Below are 17809 nucleotides of genomic sequence, written 5' to 3'. Positions count from 1 at the left end.
AGCTCTTTCTGAGCCATATAGAACTAGTTACCATACTCTTGAGAATTCTTTACCGCGTAAAAGAAACGGAAAGTTAGGAAATCCTTTAGCAGAAATCGGTACAATAAAGAATGCTAAAATGAGAAATTTAGGACTACAAATGAAGAACAAGGGGAAAAGATTCTACGTTCTACTATCTAGTTTTAAAAAGGCCTGATTTGTGGGTGTTTCTATTGAAGTTTTAGATAAAATCATAAGCAGTTCGTTCAAACAGTGTTTCTGGCCATTGATTTAAAAACTGTCAATCAAAAATCAAATAATATATATTTTGTAGTTGTTTTAAAATAAATTATTTGTAAATGCGCGGTTGGAAATGTTGCTTGATAGGACGTGCCCGTTCTTTGTCGCGATCGTGGGATTTCGGTCTCTCCCGTCCGAGCCGACACGTCTTTAGCTCTCGCCGGCCGTTTCAAACTACGAAAAGGCCGCAGCAGTCGAGACTTCGAGAGTCAGAGAGCAGGGCAGTCGCGCTGCCCCCAATAAGGCCTTTTTCACCTACGAAATCCCTTTTTACACCCCCCGTTTATTATTATTATTATCGTTATACAACATAATCTGTCCGATTTTTGCTGTACGACCAGCTCAGCCGACTTCCCGGGCAGAAGATTCCCCCCAGGTAAGCATCTGCCGGACTACGACGACTTATTTACCTAAGAGTCTCATGTTTTTTTTTTACATACATATTTCAAGTCAAAATCTTCCCCACATCCTTATTGTAAACCTGTTATCAAATTCAAGGAAGACAAAACAACTTTTATTTACTTAAAAAAAAAAAACCATAACCTCGGGATTTTTCGGAACTTTATATGGTTGTTAAGTTGTTTGTTTAACAACAATAGAAGTTTTACAGAGCTTTTGTGACTTCAAGTCATTGGGACGAGGCTGAACTGAATCCCTTTTGCCATTTCGAAGATAGGACGATCCAGCATCGCCGCCCTGGGGGGAGCCGTGGGCCTGGCGAATTGGCGTTTCCGTCTGGAAGCAGGACCGCGACGCAGCGAAGCTACACGGACCACGGACTTGGCCGTCGCGCTTTCACCCCCTGGGCACGGGCGAATTTTCCTTTCTCAACAAACCCACCAAAATATTCGTATATAACCTGCCTGTTTGAAACCTCGCCTTTATTTAATGACAAAAAAATTATTCTAACTAAATATCTTAATAAATATGACATTTTAAAGTTTAAAAAATATATATACACATAAAAAACCCAGCAAAGGCAGACTTGAAAGTAATAGAACCCTAATTAAACTCAAATGAACAGCATTACAGAAATCACATAGTCCTGGCGTATGAACAGATCCGATAATTCTGTTATCACTTCTAATATACAGATATTTTATAAAAAATACAATTACAGTATACTTGTGTTTATATGCAATAGTATTATAAACTGGAAAATTGCCAAAACATCTATTTGATCACTTGTATGCATTTTTTGTCACAACCATTTGTGCGCTTTCTGAAATAAAATTTTTACAAAATATTTGGTACAAGGCAGAATATTTACTGTCTACAACAAAGCTTGGAACATCAGTTGGCAAACATCATGATGGAACATCAACTTTAACAGATAAAGCTGAATTAGCAATAGAGATAGTGATGATCCCAGCAAAACTCATTGCTGCCTTGAACCCTTTCAAAAAAGGCAAACATTCTTACCATACTTCAGGTGTTGGTCCATTAAAGTACATCTGAAGGTGTCGTTTGCTGTAAGACAACAGTAGAAAGATATTCATAATTATTATTTACAAAATCAGTAAAAAGGAATGTTATGTTTAATAGATGATGATGGATATTAGGAAGTAGAAGGAACCTTCTGGCTTATTGTACCTTCCTAATTCCCTAATTCATTGTAATCAACTCAAATCCTTCTTAGAAATTTCATTACTGGGTTTTTGCATCCTAGGTTATGTCTATTGAGCTGTTGCTTGGCATTTGAAGATGATATGGGTGACTGTTTCTTCCTCTTTGCATAATCTGCAAATTATATCATCGTTTAATATGCCCGTAGATGCCTGGTGACTGGTTAATAGGCCTGTCACTCCTCTGAGTCTGGCCCTTTCCAATTACTGCGACGAATTTGCCAGTATTGGTGATGGTTGTTTTAGCATAAATTTACTCTATCTAGCATCCCTAGAGTTTATCGACTCTCTCTCTCTCTCTCTCTCTCTCTCTCTCTCTCTCTCTCTCTCTCNCTCTTTCACTCTCTCACTCTCTCTCTCTCTTTCTCTCTTTTTTTTTTCTCCTCCAGAACAAACGAATGAACCGGATCTGGTGTTTTTTTGTACAAGTCCAAAACAATCAAATTCATTAGAGAAGCACTCTGTCAAGCTGAAATAATGTACCATCAGTGATTGTGCCTTGGAAAATCTTTAAAAGTGTTACACTGGCAAAAAAATCCTCATAAGTTGGACAGCTAAGCAGCTATTAAAGCAGTAGTGTGTAAAAAAAAAATTTAAAAACTAATAAGTAAATGCATACAAAATCTCGAAAACCTGGAGAAACAACAACCTGATGATTTCTTGGGTGTCAGGACACAAAGGAATTTTGTGTAATGAAAAAAGCAGACCCATTGACCTAAGGATGATCTGCAGGACCATAATAGGCCCTGATTCTATACTTGGGATTACAAAAATAAATATAGAATTCTCACAGAATGGACAAAAAATAGTAACAATAAAGATTTTGTATAATTCAATTTGATTGAATTAATTAATTTAAAAAAGTGTGGATATAAATCGAACAGCTGAAATTTTTTCTATTTGAATTATTTTCATTGGGTAAAGTCAAACATTAACTAAATAAAAAAATAAAGTAATTCCTGTTGTACAGGAGGGCTTACCCGTTGGGTGTTGCAGACGAGGGGTCAAACAACTTTCCAATATTTCTTTTATATTATTCTCAAATAAAAATCTATGAATTTTACTGGGATTCGAACCCATGACTACTAGCTTGGCAAATGCCCAAACCACTCAGCCACTGCAGTCCCCAATTGACTAAGTATTTTGTGTATTTTATTATTTCTAAACATATCACTGGAATGAAATACAAGTATATTGTACAGTTAGAATAAATAATGTTACCTTATATTATTATTATTTTTTATTTATCAGGCCATCTCAGAAAATAGGTAGTTAATATAAAAAGTTCTGCCTCATCTGGCCTGATAAAACAATATAATCCAAAGTATCCACAATGGAATAAATAAATGAAGGATAATAAATTTACTGCAACAATCAATTCAATTGTTCAAGTTAATTTGTGAACAGCCAAAGAAGAAAATTTATAATTTAAAACACAGTTTTGTCAATGAAGTGTGTTTATTGAAACAATTATAAAAGACATCACGTTCAGCTGTTTTCTTATTCTGAAACAGACATTTTAAGAAGAACTATATTAGAAAAAAATAATTGACAGAGAAAAGACTAATAGTGATAATAACCATTTGAAATGATTTCAACATCATAATCATCGTTAAAATAAAAAATAAAATGCTTTGTTAAAGAAAATTTTGTTCTCTCCAGTGCATTTTTAGTATAAAAATGTTAGAGGAAGGTTTCAAAGAATGTGTTAACATGTGATTTTACTTTTCTTGATGCTCAGTATAATGTTTTCTTTTCCAGCCAATTCGTAAGATGGTCAGCTAACTGCGGATTATGAGAGTACTGACTCGTGTTGGCCCACACGAGATCGCTGACGAAATAATGGGGGAATCAGAATATCAAAGAAAACCGCGATAGAAGGTGATTAAGACAAGTTAATAATTGTTTTCCTAGTGTTATTTTGAAATTTGATTTTTGTCCCGTAGCAGAGCGGATTATGGATTAAGGGTTATGATTGATTTTGATTGACCGGAGGGCTAACAACAATTCTGGCAAGTGAAACAAGTTATGGACCTCGCACCACGGAACCACCGTGGGAGCAGTTCGTCAAACCATCACCATCATCATCGCCACCACCACCATCGTCACCACAACCACCACCATCATCAGAACCACCACCATCACCAGCCGCCGCCTCCTCCTCCCCCTCCACCTCCACCGCCACCTTCTACACCGCCTTCTCCCCAACCGCCGCTGCCACCGGCTCAGAAGGCGAAGAGCTGGAAACTGCTCGTCGACCCTGTTCTCGTGAAAGGTGGCACCAAGCTTTACAGGTATGACGGTCAGAATCCGAATGACACCGTGTTCTCGCAGGTCCAAGTCCGTGACCCTAGATCCCACCTCTCACGGATATGGGCCAGGATGGAGACGATGGACCTCCCGGTCCCTAGGTTTAGGATCGATGAGAATTACATCGGTGTCCCACCTCCTGTCGAGATCACGATGTGCAACCTCAACGACAACATCAACAATAGCTTCCTCACAGAGATCGTTCAGAAATATGGAGTACCCGAAGAGGTGAACATATATTACCACCCGGTGACAAAAAGGCATCTCGGCCTTGCCAAAATAACCTTCGAGACAGTCAAAGGGGCGAAATTGTGCATTGAAAAACTTAATGACACTTCTGTCATGGGTAAAGTTGTCAAAGTTTTTTTAGACCCTTTTGGAAATGAATGTCAGAAGTTGTTTGACAACATGACTATAGAGAAGAAAAAGGTCGAGGAACCTCCACCACTACCACCCCCACCTGTGAAAATAGAAGAGAAAAAGGTGAAAAAAGAGGAAGATATGAAAAAAGAAGAAAAGGAATATAGTGATTACGGTCAATCGGCTCTAGAGGCAGTTATCCCGAGAAATTATCACACTCCAAGTTATCACACACCCAAGGATTATTATTCCACCGGAGCAGCACAGATGACTTATGAACAGTACAATCATTATGCTCAACATACATCATATTACCAACACTTGGCTCCAATAGCGGCACAGTGGGTCTGGCCTGACAATCACCATCCTCAGATTCCAGCCACGTGGGACGTGCGCCAACCGGTGGCCCCTCCATTGCCCACCAGCGCCCCGCCTACTCCTATGTGGCCTGAACCCACGACCAAAGAGCCTGAAAAACCTAAAAAGAAAGAGTCGAGCCCGGTAGAAAGCAAGCAAATGGACCTTGATACGAGAATAGAACTCATCCTCAAAGGAAAATCCGTTAGTGGTCCCAACCCACCGTTCCTGCAGATAATAAACAATGAGTCTGACGAGGATGAACCCGACTTGGACCCGTTGAGACCAAAACGGCTTTCACTCGAGACAGAAAATTATATCGCAAGTAAAATGTCAGGCCCAGAAAGTACAAATCAGTCTCCCGACGAGAATGACCAACCCCTCTCAACACCTCCTTCACCATTTTTATCATTAGAAACTTATTTAGAGTGTCATCAGAAGGCTGTTGAAAAGTCAAAATTATTAAAACAGATGGAAATGATGGAGACGACTGCTCTTTTGGAAAAACAGTCAAAAATGTTGAAAGACAGCTCTTTGCACAGTGAAATATCTTCTAGTGAGGATGATATTTTAGCAGGAAAAGAATCAAAACCTCCAACGCCTGAAAGCATGATTAATAAAGCCGACGAGGATGATAGGATGAGTTTGTCCAGCTTGAGTTCAGGAGAGCAAAAGATTGAAGAAATGAAACCAACGACTGAAGTCTTGCAGTCCGGATTTAACGGTTTTACATCACATTATTTTTCACAGAACAATCTATTTGCCAGTGACATCTTTATGCCGTGGAGGCATCATTACTCGCAGTTTTTTGGTTCCTTCCACCCTTATAATTTTCAACCTCACATACGTTCTATGATGAGCTACCCACCTCCTGGCTACATACCCTTCCAACAGCAAAAATCTAAAGAGCCGTCCTCCCCTCATGATGCCACTATAAAATCTGTTGTCGAAAAGATAACGCAAGAGTTGAAACAAATTTTGAAAAGGGATTTTAACAAGAAAATGGTGGAGAATACGGCGTTTAAAGCTTTTGAAAAGTGGTGGGACGAGTCCGAAAGGAGATCTAAGGAGAGAACGGGACAGAATGAGCCCGAGAAGCCTGCTCCGAATATTTTGACTTCAATTTTGGATTCGGGAATGGAAGCTTTGGACCCAATGTCACTTGGCTCGTTTGGTTTAGGCTTCCGTGCAGCTCTCCCTAAACTTCCTTCGTTCAGGAGAAAAAGAAAGCCTCCGTCTCCGAGATACGATGAAGAATCTGAACAGGGTAATGCCAGTGACCAAGAAGAAATTGTACACCATTCTGATAACGACAGCGATGCTGAACTCCAGATACCTCCTGAAGAAGAAAAGATCATTTCAAGGAAACGGGTCGTCTCTAGTAGTTCTTCATCGTCCTCATCTTCAGAATCGAGTTCTTCGTCTTCAAGTGATAGCTCAAGCAGTTCGAGTGAAGACGATTCATCGAGTGAGTCAGCGACTTCGGGTAGGAGTTGCCTCGATTTACTCGATTTTGATGATTTCAAAGAAGCCAAGACTCCTGAAGGGTACGCAACTCCAATCCGAGAAGCCGATACCGAAAGTTTTGCCGATGTATCTGAGGTCCAGTCTCCTAAATTTATCAGTGACGAGGAAACACAATCCGCAGAAGAGACCGAAGACGAACCGCAATCTTTGCCACCCCCACCGACCGAAGCGGAAAAGGTGGTTAAAATGGACGAACAAGAGCCCGAAGAGTTCAGCGGGCACATCGCTATGGAACATTCTTACTGTCGACCAACAGAGTGTCCTAGTGAAATTGTGTCTCAAGAATATATCGATCACGATCATGGCTATTTAGACAGAAGGAAACAACCATTAATGCCCATACATGAAAATAGAATTAGAAAACATGAAAAACACGAAAAACATGAGAAACACGAGAAACATGAAAAACATGAGAAACATGAAAAATATGAAAAACCAAAATCTCCTAAGAGAGAAGCTGTTAAATCAATAAGAAGATATGAACAGAGAGATATTCTAAGTGAAATGAACATATTATACGAATTCCTCACAAAAGGGATTGATTATGAAGATATCAAGTTTTTGAAAACATCTTTTAATCAATTGTTGAATGACAATGATGGCATTAGAATGAACTATTGGCTACATGATACTCACTGGGTCGATCATCCTTGCACTGACGTAGTTATACCGTCAAAACGAAGACGGAGGGAAGAAAAAGAACCCCACTCCTCAGGCTCTGCGAGGACCGAAGGTTTCTACAAAATGGATTCAAAACAGAAAATAAGAATAGACCATCATCAGTCGATAGCTTCGAGTTTGATGGAGCCAGAAGAGGCTACTCTCACTACAACCGGAAAGATGGTTGCAATTTCAAGAGAAGCCAGGAGTAACCAAAGGCGTCTTTTGACTGCGTTTGGCGAAACGGAAAGCGATCTGCTAAAATTCAACGTGCTCAAGTTTAGAAAGAAGCAGCTGAAATTTGCCAAATCTTCTATCCACGATTGGGGCCTATTCGCCATGGAGCCTATCGCGGCTGACGAGATGGTCATAGAGTATGTGGGCCAAATGGTACGCCCAGTAGTCGCAGATTTGAGAGAAAGGCATTATGAAGCGACTGGAATCGGATCCTCTTATCTCTTTAGAATCGACACGGAAACGATAATAGATGCCACTAAATGCGGCAACCTGGCTAGGTTTATAAACCATTCCTGCAACCCTAACTGTTACGCCAAGATAATAACGATAGACAACCAGAAAAAAATTGTCATTTATTCAAAACAGCAAATCAGTGTGAACGAGGAGATAACTTACGATTACAAGTTCCCGATAGAGGACGTGAAAATACCTTGTCTCTGTGGTGCACAGGGTTGCCGTGGAACATTAAATTAATATTGTACATATATATATTAGTGTGTAAATAAGCTGTACACTTGTTGTATTAAATAATTATTATGAAAAAGAAAAAAAAACTGTAATTACTTCCATACAAAAATAATAATTTGTCCTATGATTTTTTTAAATCTGTAAATAACATAAATGTAAATATGAGGTATTTGCCCCATTGTCTGTGTTAGATTTTTAATTATTTCAGATATTTTTTTCCCATTTTTTTCTACTGAAAGATCTCAGAAGTAAATGTTAATTATCAATCTGTTTTTTCCTGGACAATTTGCACATTGATTATACAACAAATTCAGATTAACCTTTAATAAAACTTTTACTAGTCTTCTTTTCTTTCTATTCTTTATTATTATGATTTTTTAATTGAAATAATCACACATATTTGTTTTTTTAATAAGGATCTTTTTTCAGATTTAAACCGGTCACAATAATTTTTTTAAACAAATAACTCTTTATTGTTTACTTTGTTTTATTAATCTAATGACTATTTTTGTTAGTAATCTGTACTTTTTTTTCTATTTATGTGTATATTGTGGAAAAAAATTAGAAATACTGCCAAAAAATAAAATTTTTTAAATAAATTTTTGAGAAAAAAACAAACAAAAAACAGTTGTTGAAATTTTATCATATTGAATTTCTTAAAAGAGTGTGTCCTACGGAAAAAATAAAACAACAACAACCAAGTAGTTTTAACATTTTTTATGTACATTTATTAATTTTTTTAATGTAGGGTTCACAGTTTTGGATCTTTTTTAGTTTTAATTTTGGTTCTTTTTTGGATAAAAAACACTGCGATTGAATAATAACAACTGTGATAAGCATTATGGACGTCTTATTTATCCTACCTATTTTCTTTACAAACAAAGGAACTTTTGTTTTTCTTCAAAATTAAATTTAAATTTTGCTTGCGATAGAGGCAAAACCATTAATTGAAATTTTTGTTTTTCGATTCTTATAAAATGGAATTTGGAAGAAAAATGAAATCACAAATTAAAAAGTTTAAATACTTAAGACTTATTTATAAATATATTTACATGTTTAAACGAATAATTAAAAATATAAAATGACCAACCGTACGTCGTTACACCTGGAGAAGGCGTTGTCTTTTGCAAGACCCGCATTGCTTGAATTCTGGCCCGTCCTCTTTGTTGTGTTTCTCCGACGCTTTCCAAGGCTTGATCGTCAAACAATCGGCTTCTTTGGACGGCTCATAGTCAAAATATGTCCTCCTGAAAGATTGGTTCAGCGGCGACTTGAAGTACTCGACCTTCATCGATTGGAAGGCGTTCCTCGCATTGGTCACCATCTGCTGGCGCACCTTGCGCTGATATTTGAGATTCAGCTGTGCTGCCTAAAAAAGAAAAAATATTAAAACGTAAAATATGATACATTAAGATAAATTGATTACTACCTTTTCCTTGACTTCCTTAATTCTATCCCATGTTACGACTTTCTTCATGGGGATTTCTGGGATTGGTATATGTGTTACTTTGAAGTACGGCGTGTCCCAGACTCTTATGCTATCCTCCATCAGTTGATCTTTAAAAGAATAAACAATATCAATACTTTTTTAAATTCAATTTTGGGCGAGTTTCACCTTTGTCTTCAGCTGTTAGATCGACCATTATGCCCCTGTATATTTCATACCAACGGATCAGCCACGGTACTTGCTCGATAGCCGGAAGCACGCCGAGGGCATCACCTCTGTCTTTGAGATAATCGACCGCAGCCTGGCAATTTTTTTTTTTTAAATTTTTGAAATTACATTATTTTTCATTACTTCGAAGGATACCTTTAGCTGTTTTTCAGGAGGGAGCGCAGCTATTTTACGCCTAGCGAGAGTGTACTCGTCCATCGGTATCTCCGTATCAGGGTCATCGATGATTCCGCATTCTTCGTCTTGGCATTCAACGTTGAACTGTGTGGAAAAAGTTACGATTTATTGTTTAATTTGTTCAAATTAAGGGATTCTCTTGCCATTACATCAGCTGGAGGTATCAACCCAAATAAAAAATTCTAGTCTGAAAGACCAGGCTTATTTCAGTTGGGAGAATTAACAAGAAAACTTTTCCTTACAATTATTGACTTATTTATTTTGTATAATCTGATCAATTAATTTTTTATATATTCTCATCTTATTTAAACAAATTTTAATTTTCTCTATCTATACATTATTTTTTAACTATTATAATGAATCATTATAACATTACACATTACATTTATATTAATATTTAAAACAAGGCACTATAAAATAAAAATGTTACTCCATACAAATTCTGCTTTGTGCAAATAAATGCTGAAAATTTTCATACAAAAGTGATTGTCAAAATTCTTTCACATTAACTTTTTTGGGCGCTCGATTTTATGATAGTAACAATTAATTTAAAGATATAAGTAATATTCTTAATACAGATTATTTTGGCTGATATTTTTGAGTTTTCTATTGTTGCATTAGCTTCCTGTTTGTTAATTTTCTTTTGTCTAGCTTTATTTTTTAAACTTTTTTACAAACTGCTCCTCTAGGTTCGTATAATTTTATGTTACCTTTTATGTTTTATGTTACATTTTATGTTTTTTTTTTTAATGTGTCTGGGTAGTTTTATTTTTGTAGTATGGGTATTAAAGAGTTTGAGTCCTGTGAGGGAGTTCACAATTTTCAATACCGTACTGCTGAGAAAAATATTTACTGGCTTGTAAATTTTAATTTACACATTTAAACATGTGTAATTAAAATTCATCATGTGAGTTTTCGAATAGTCAAATCACAAAATATAGAAACAGAGTTGAAACTGGAAATGTTATAAAAAAAAGTGTTGCTGGCGTCTTACCGGCCGTTTGTCCAGGGGGCATTCTTCCAAATGATTATTAATGCTGTCTTCAGTCGTAGACGCTCCTGTGTTGGTCCCCTTGCTCTGGATCGAAACAGACTTGGCCATAAGCTGGCTGGGGTTTTCTTCATAGCCGACGACTTCCAATAAACTTGATTCAAGAGACTCCTGGTGTGAGATTGGTAGCGAATCCACATTCACGGTCGGAATCAATGAATCTTCTTGTTGCAACGCAGAAATCTTCAACAAGTACTGTAATTTAAAAATAAAAACAAAAAATAAGTTTAGGTTTTTTTTGGTAACTTAGAATTAAACTGACGTCCATATCGTATCTGATCTCCTTAAGAAGACCCTTCAAATATATTTGCTCAGGGCAAGGATGCATATAATCAAAATATCCATGTGTAATAAACCCAGACTCCATTTCAACTAAAAAAAAATTGAATTTTTTTTAGAAATATGCAAATTACTAGATTCTTTATTACCATTTGTAATTAGAGTTCGCACTGAGGGTGTTCGCTTTGGAGGATAGTCGTAAGAAAGGTTTTTGTTTATCCTTCGTAGTATGCCATATTCTGGTGTGTAAACTGTTTGCGATGCGTGGGAGCGAGTCTCCACGAGCCGGCCTTCCACAATCTGCGAAGTTACAATCGTCCCAGAAATCCTTGTCGGGTCGTTCGACATGTCATTGTAAATTTCGATTTCCTGTTGATTCAATTAAATTTTATATTTATCAATTATTTATCTGATATATTTTTTATTTACGCTGTGAGTCGCCAGAATTGGCCTCAAAGTTTCTAGGATCTCTTCTTCCGAATGCACAACGCTACCAATGGATAACTTCTTGGGAGTTTGTTTCGCAAACATCATAGCTGAAATAGTTTATAAACTGTATAAGAACTTTCCTTTTTTAAAGGAACTTAATTGATCAGAAATGCTATTATCTAATAAATCATTCAGTAACACTAAAAATTAACCACTTCATCAAAATGATGAAGAATTTTATTAATCCAATTATTGGAAGCTGGAGGTATATGTGATTTGGCATGCACACGGGGTGTTAGAAATGATTGAGGCTATGCCCATCTCTCCCTGAGCCTGGTTTTGGATATTTGTGACAGATTCTTAGTGGACTCTCGTTCTCTTATTAGAGAGATATGTTGAGTCGGAGCTGAACATGGGGCTGGAGGACCCTGAATGTACAGAAAGGCGGTGAAAGCTGGGACATCTTGCCTTCAGGCAGAGTCCTGCAAATCGGCCTGATATCGCTGTACGATCAGTAAAGAATGCAATAAAAAATGTTGCGGCATCAATGGCCTGAAAAGCTTTTGCATGTTGATAGGCCAAAGGTTTAAAATGCGTGAATACAGACTCCTGCTTTTGGGGCAATCCCAGTGTAGGTATTCGACTGTAGAAAGATTGCTCAGTGCATTACACTTGGTCAAGGAATGCCATGCCTTGGTCCCTTACAGGGAGCAAGTAGGCGTGGCATCTGACATAAAGCCATTTCTTGAGCATGAGAATGGATTGTTGTTACTCAAGGAAAAAGAAAGTATTTTCCCATCTGTAAATATTGTAAATATTATGTACAATTATATTTAAAACTAAATATTAAGATTTTGATATTGAATTCATCAAATGCATGTATAATGCAAGTCCTTGAGACTATGGCTTAAATCCTACTAGTGTTATAATACAATTAAGTCCAAACTGTATGGACTTTCGTAAGTTTCAATGCAAACAACCATTCTTGAAAAGTTTGATTTTAAAAGGATGTTAGAAGGATAAAGGGGAAGATTAGTAAAATTATGCACTTTTATTGTGAGAAACAAAAACATTTATATATATATTAATATATATTTGTACAAACTGAAAACAGTTTTTTTTCTTTCGAGAATAGCAATATTTTAAAATTAAAAATATCAACAGCCAGCTTTAAATTTAAAATAAATTTAACAAGTGTGTTTTATTGTCTTTGGTTTATCATGGATTGTCACTTGGGCTGATTGATGTGCACAGTTTCATTGGCGCTCTAGAAAAATTTTCGTGATAGTTTATGCTAGGACATAATGATTAAAAGAATTTCACGCCGTTGTTGTCTTCGAAGGAGATAATCTCCGCTTTCTTTTTGCTCTCGAGTACTTTCAGCGCTTTCTTCAGTACTTCTGTGTCGATGCCGAAGAACTCCTGATCGGGTACATTGGCTATTTCGTAGAAGGTGCAGACTGCGCCGAGCTGTCCGGTCTCCTCCGCCCAGCCATAAATGAGGGCTGCCCACTCGTCCAGAGTGTGCCAGTAGATGTACCAGCGGTTCTTGGACTTGTCGAGTGGCTCTGCATTGCTCGAGGCCTGCAGGGATGCGAGCACCTGCGCTATCCCTTCTGCCGGCAGGGTCCGCTTGAGCGTTTTATTGCTGAACAGAGGGCTGCCCTGCGCCTCACGCATATCCAGCACATACTGATTCTGGTATCTGTGGTATTTGAGCACTAGGTCGCACCAAGCAGACAACTGGAGTTTTCTCGTCGTCAAATTCGGCTGGATTGTAAAGAAAGGTGGGAAATTGTATTGCCACGGCCAATCTTCGTACGTCCCCATCCCGTCATCACACAAATCTTTAACTTATAAACTCACAATTTCCGACGTGTATCACACATTTTGTATCAGCGATGACAATTCTACTGTAACCTCCCAAATTGTTTTCGTGTTCATTAATCGTTCCAACATGTTCAAGTTCGATGTTATGTGATTGTCATGCACAATATTGTAGTTTTTAATAATTACATCCAAGGTATTTATTTATTCCATTGTACAAATAATCTTTACCAAATAGTAAAATGTTAGTAGAGTTTAATATTAATGTTAAGGGAAGATTGATTTGATTGGATTCAATCAAATTATTATTTGATATAATGTACATTTTTGTTTAATAGAACAAAACATGATTTATGTCTGAGATGTCGGTCCAGAATAAAGTCAAAGAGTTTATGCAGAGAGGGAATAGACCCTACTCCACTAATGACGTCCAACAATCTCTCGGTAAGGAAGCATCCAAGTCTGCCGTCCAAAAATGCCTAGACGAGCTCGTCAAGGAGAACGTCCTATTTGAGAAAACATATGGCAAGTCTAAGATTTATTGTGTCAGGCAGACAGAAGAAGCTAAGGAGCCTGGGGTCGACCTGTCTTGCAGGATTGAAACGCTCATGTCAACCCTCGCCGAATTGGAGAAGGAGTCCGATAAAGAGAAATTATACCTACGATCTCTCCTTTCCTCAGATACGACGGAGGAGATCGAAAGGCGCAACGCCCAGCTTGTCGAAACGAACAACAGGCTCAGGGAGAAGCTGGAAGAGTACATAAATGAGGAAAAGACTCCTGAGACCGTAGACCCAAAAGAGCTTGAAATTGTACGCAAGAGGAAATCCACGGTCGTCGGTGACTACAGAAAAAGAAAACGTGTCTGCATGGACATTGTATATCAAATACTCGAAGGCTATCCCAAAACAAAGGTTCACCTCCTTCAAGAAATCGGTCTTGAAGATGACCCACAAGATATGCCTAATTTTGCATAAAATGTATAACTTTACTGTAAATAAAACTTTAGCCAAAACAAATGGAAATTTCCTTTTATCCTTTAATATTTAATGTCACAGCATAAAGAAAAAAGGTCAAAATATTCAACAATTTTACAAACAGATTAAACCTGCTATTAGCTATTAAGTATAAAAATCTTGCTCCTAAAATTTATATTTAGTATAAATGGTAAAATTGAATAAGAAAAGACTCACTGAACATAAGATTTGGTGGTGCGACACTCACTTTCTTAGAATGCAAAGATATTTTACTTTCCTTTACTGTCACTCCTCCTTCTGTTAAATAAATAGATAATTAATTTTAATTTTGATTTTAGATTTTAAAATATTGTTTTGTCATTTACAGACCTAACAGTTCTTTGTCGGATATTGAGTACTTTTCAAAAAATTTTTCCTCTGAGTCCATCATTGATTCAAGCTCACAGTTGATCTCCCAGCCTGAAAGAGTTAAAAATGTTTATGTATATGTTAATTGACTTTAATGTTTATGTTTTCCTCAACTTACTGTCCTTTGACATAACTGACTCCTTACTTTTCTTCAATACCTCCTGGCGTCTTTTTTTTCTCTTTTTCTTTTCTGACAGCTGGAACAAACTAATAAGAGAAAGCCACCAAATGGTTTGCTGGTCTACTCACCGAGATATTTGCGACATAGGCTTCAGCCAACACTTTCCCCGCTTCGATCAGTGGGATTGAATATTTTGAGAACCTGTCTTTCTTTACGATAGGGCTGCCATGCTCTTTCATCTTCTTGAGCACCTTTTTTTCCAAGTCCCGCTCGGCCTTCTCCTCATACCAGCACATCTCATTTATAGGCATTGGCTCGAGGTATGGGGATTCGTAGGTCATCTTCGGCTTTGGCTTCTTTTTCCCCCAGAGCACTTAAGTTGATAATCAATTAAATCAATCTTATAAGAAGAAGTGGAAAGACTTACCGTACGATTTCTCTGGCTTCGCAGGTAGTAGTTTTTTTAGCTGCTCGGTGAACAAGGGAAAATGGTAATGGAAAACCGCTGACAGGATAAGTCGTTCGTTTACAGAAAAACTCGCCCTTGGCATATTGTGTTCTGAAAAACTCCAAATTATTTTCTAAATTCCTGACAGTAACTTTATCCTTTACCTTCGAGGTAGCTGTACTCTTTCTCAAATTCCTCCTGCTCACGTGCTGAAATGACTTTTTGTATTGAAAATAAAAATCGTATCGGATCTCCTTCAGACTGTTTTAATGCTCTCCACACCTTGAAAATTTAAATAAATGCTTAAAATACTAAAAGTAGGTCATTAAAAAAATATATATATTTGCCTAAATACTCACTTCTGTCCCATCTACATAAGGGATGATGCCTAACTTGTGGAAAAACTCTTGGACTTCATCGATTGATTTTCTTTCAAGATCGCTCAGCATTCGCCTCTGAAGATCATTGACTAAATCCATCTAAAATATTTACCAAACTTATACAATGGGCTTTATTTATAATAGGCTTTATGCTTTAGGCTTTATTTATAAGGAATGTATGGATTCACTTGTTCAAAGGATAAGTCTTGAAACCAATCAGGTCCTGCATCCTGAGCGACTTTATTTATTAAGACTTTTTCTGAAAAAAGAAAGGCAATAATTTTTGACGTTGAGACAATTTTTGTGCATTATTTTATTATTTACTTGTGACCCTTTGCATCTCCTGGTACAATTTTCTGTTTTCAGTCGACTGTTTTACATTTTTTTTATATATTAAATCTCTTTTGGTTTGTTCAATTTCTTCAATGAATTTGAACGGATTGATTAGGGAGGGACTGTTAAGCCTGAAGTCTTCGCTCGGTACAGCTTGCAGCCAAAAATTTGGATCTTCTTGATCCCCTGATTGTGAACTTTTTTGGCTTCCCTGGTTAAAAATAAATATATTTGTTTGTCTGTATGACAATTTTAATCATTATTGTTACCGTCTGCTCGGTATTGAGTTTTTTCTTATCTTGCTTGACATTTTTGATTTTATTCAGTTCCGCCATGCCTGAATTGGACTTTCTTGAGGATTTCATACTACTGCGGCTGTCTGCACTGGCCTTCATTTTGGGATGTTGTTACAATAAACTATTAATGGGGGAAAAATAATACTATAGATTTGTATATGAGGAATAATATATTTTTTTTTAAAATAAGATTTCTTTAAAATGACAATCACATGTTAAAAGATTTTCATTTATATATAAACAATTTTTAAAGCCGTTACAAAAATAAAATTTAAAAAATGTAATTTAAAACATGAAACATTAGCTCTTCCAACCATTTCTCTATTTTTAAATTAATCTGAAGTTCAAAATCATTTCAAACATTGCTCAATATTTTATATAAAATTTTCATTTAAAAAAAAAATTTAACGGACTGTGCCGGTTCAAAACATGTCAACCCCCTAGAAATAATGATGGCGGGGTGAGTATATAGATTCACTTTTGTAAAAGGTGGTTCTACTCACACATTTATTTATTTTTTTTACATCTGTGAGTAGAACCACCTTTACAAAAGTATCAACCCCCTATTACAGATGGCCAGGGACAATCAAACTTTTTTCTGGCCACTGTATACAAATAAAGCCTTAAATAAGCTTTAAGACATTAAATTAATGTGTGTTTCTTAGTGACCGATAGTTTCATAATTTGTTGAAGTCAAGAGGAGCGGTCAAGAATAAGGTAGTTTTTTTTGTCGATGTTTTGAGTTTGACATTTATTCAGGTCATCTTCAGAGCCGGGTTAAATTACAAAACGTATGTTGATTGGAAAAAAGACAATTTAAGATGTAAATATAAATTTTGAACCAAGTATTTCACATTAGCATAAAGTGTGGTGCTATTCTTGTGGTTCTAAAACATTAAATTAAGTAAAACTTATAAAATAGAAAAGAAACTTAAAGAGATGTGATTACTTCTGAAAGAAATGGGCAGACTGGTGAAATTAGCTATATTATTTAAAAAAAAAACTACAGCAACTCAGAAGAATATGGTGCAGTGAGCACCTAGAAGAGAACCAATTGCAATGCTGTTACTGATGAGTCACGTTTCTGTCTGTATAGTGATAGCAGGCGCCAAAATGTCTACCTAGAACAGGGGATACAATCCCCAGTTTGGAGGAGGCGGTGTAATGGTCTGGGCTGGGATTTACACTGGAGAACGAACTGGACTCCATATTGTTGAAGACAACTTCACTGCAATCCGTCATGTCCAAGAAATTATTGAGGAATACATCCCTCAAACCAGGGATCTCATTGACAGGGATTTTTGATTAATGGATGACAATGCCTGATCCCATAAAGGCAGAGTTGTCCATCACTGTTTAGAAAACCTCGAAATTTCCCATCTGCACTTCCTCCATTGTCTCCAGACCTCAATCCCATTGAGCACAAGCGGGATGCCTTATAGAGAAGGCTTTTCGGTACAACATCTATGGAATGAAATTCCTTATGAAATTACTGACAACCTTATTAACACTATGTCTAACAGGTTCACAGAGGTTTTAGCTAACAGAGGACATTATACACAGTATTATTTAAAATAATTATTGT

The 17809-nt window shown here is 36.8% G+C and overlaps 4 protein-coding genes across 5 annotated transcripts; 2 read left to right on the top strand and 2 right to left on the bottom strand.

Annotated features, from left to right (window-relative positions):
- Nucleotides 1-438: 438 nt before the first annotated feature.
- Nucleotides 439-8169, top strand: LOC106665920 (histone-lysine N-methyltransferase SETD1B-like). 2 transcript variants are annotated; one of them, XM_014392731.2, is made up of 3 exons: nucleotides 439-655; nucleotides 3666-3785; nucleotides 3854-8169. In XM_014392731.2, exon 3 carries the CDS (start codon nucleotides 3933-3935, stop codon nucleotides 7827-7829), a length of 3897 nt encoding a protein of 1298 aa, XP_014248217.1. In that variant the 5' UTR covers nucleotides 439-655; nucleotides 3666-3785; nucleotides 3854-3932; the 3' UTR covers nucleotides 7830-8169. The 2 variants fall into 2 exon arrangements, with proteins under 2 accessions (XP_014248217.1, XP_014248216.1); XM_014392730.2 differs by having other exon boundaries at nucleotides 440-655; nucleotides 3851-8169.
- Nucleotides 8170-8913: 744 nt separating this feature from the next.
- LOC106665921 lies at nucleotides 8914-16444 on the bottom strand. The gene is made up of 18 exons (XM_014392732.1): nucleotides 16198-16444; nucleotides 15920-16139; nucleotides 15784-15854; nucleotides 15575-15694; nucleotides 15380-15497; nucleotides 15195-15326; nucleotides 14896-15140; nucleotides 14765-14843; nucleotides 14608-14697; nucleotides 14455-14535; nucleotides 11435-11541; nucleotides 11155-11374; nucleotides 10989-11098; nucleotides 10670-10921; nucleotides 9634-9759; nucleotides 9439-9571; nucleotides 9253-9380; nucleotides 8914-9192 (listed from the first exon to the last, which is right to left on the bottom strand). The coding sequence occupies exons 1-18, from the start codon at nucleotides 16321-16323 to the stop codon at nucleotides 8923-8925; spliced, it is 2628 nt and encodes an 875-aa protein (XP_014248218.1). The 5' UTR covers nucleotides 16324-16444; the 3' UTR covers nucleotides 8914-8922.
- On the bottom strand, nucleotides 12489-13354 carry LOC106665926 (vacuolar protein-sorting-associated protein 25). The gene has a single exon (XM_014392738.2). The coding sequence runs from the start codon at nucleotides 13262-13264 to the stop codon at nucleotides 12743-12745; it is 522 nt and encodes a 173-aa protein (XP_014248224.1). The 5' UTR covers nucleotides 13265-13354; the 3' UTR covers nucleotides 12489-12742.
- Nucleotides 13358-14280, top strand: LOC106665923 (homologous-pairing protein 2 homolog). The gene is made up of 2 exons (XM_014392734.1): nucleotides 13358-13457; nucleotides 13600-14280. The coding sequence occupies exon 2, from the start codon at nucleotides 13615-13617 to the stop codon at nucleotides 14236-14238; it is 624 nt and encodes a 207-aa protein (XP_014248220.1). The 5' UTR covers nucleotides 13358-13457; nucleotides 13600-13614; the 3' UTR covers nucleotides 14239-14280.
- Nucleotides 16445-17809: the final 1365 nt, after the last annotated feature.

This window comes from Cimex lectularius, unplaced genomic scaffold (genome assembly GCF_000648675.2).
Source record: "Cimex lectularius strain Harlan isolate CLEC.00 unplaced genomic scaffold, Clec_2.1 scaffold49, whole genome shotgun sequence".
In the NCBI taxonomy this organism is placed as follows: Eukaryota; Metazoa; Arthropoda; class Insecta; order Hemiptera; family Cimicidae; genus Cimex; species Cimex lectularius.
This window is presented reverse-complemented; position numbering and strand designations above follow the sequence as displayed.

What these genes read in the sequence shown, in the direction of transcription:
- LOC106665920 (XM_014392731.2), top strand. Translation starts at nt 3,933, where the DNA reads ATGGACCTCGCACCACGGAACCACCGTGGGAGCAGTTCGTCAAACCAT.
- LOC106665926 (XM_014392738.2), bottom strand. Translation starts at nt 13,264, where the DNA reads ATGGGGACGTACGAAGATTGGCCGTGGCAATACAATTTCCCACCTTTC.
- LOC106665923 (XM_014392734.1), top strand. Translation starts at nt 13,615, where the DNA reads ATGTCTGAGATGTCGGTCCAGAATAAAGTCAAAGAGTTTATGCAGAGA.
- LOC106665921 (XM_014392732.1), bottom strand. Translation starts at nt 16,323, where the DNA reads ATGAAGGCCAGTGCAGACAGCCGCAGTAGTATGAAATCCTCAAGAAAG. An exon ending in AGAGTACAGCTACCTCGAAG is followed by an intron (nt 15,327 to 15,379) that starts GTAAAGGATAAA and finishes GGAGTTTTTCAG; the next exon opens with AACACAATATGCCAAGGGCG. An exon ending in CTCCTGAAAAACAGCTAAAG is followed by an intron (nt 9,572 to 9,633) that starts GTATCCTTCGAA and finishes AAAAATTGCCAG; the next exon opens with GCTGCGGTCGATTATCTCAA.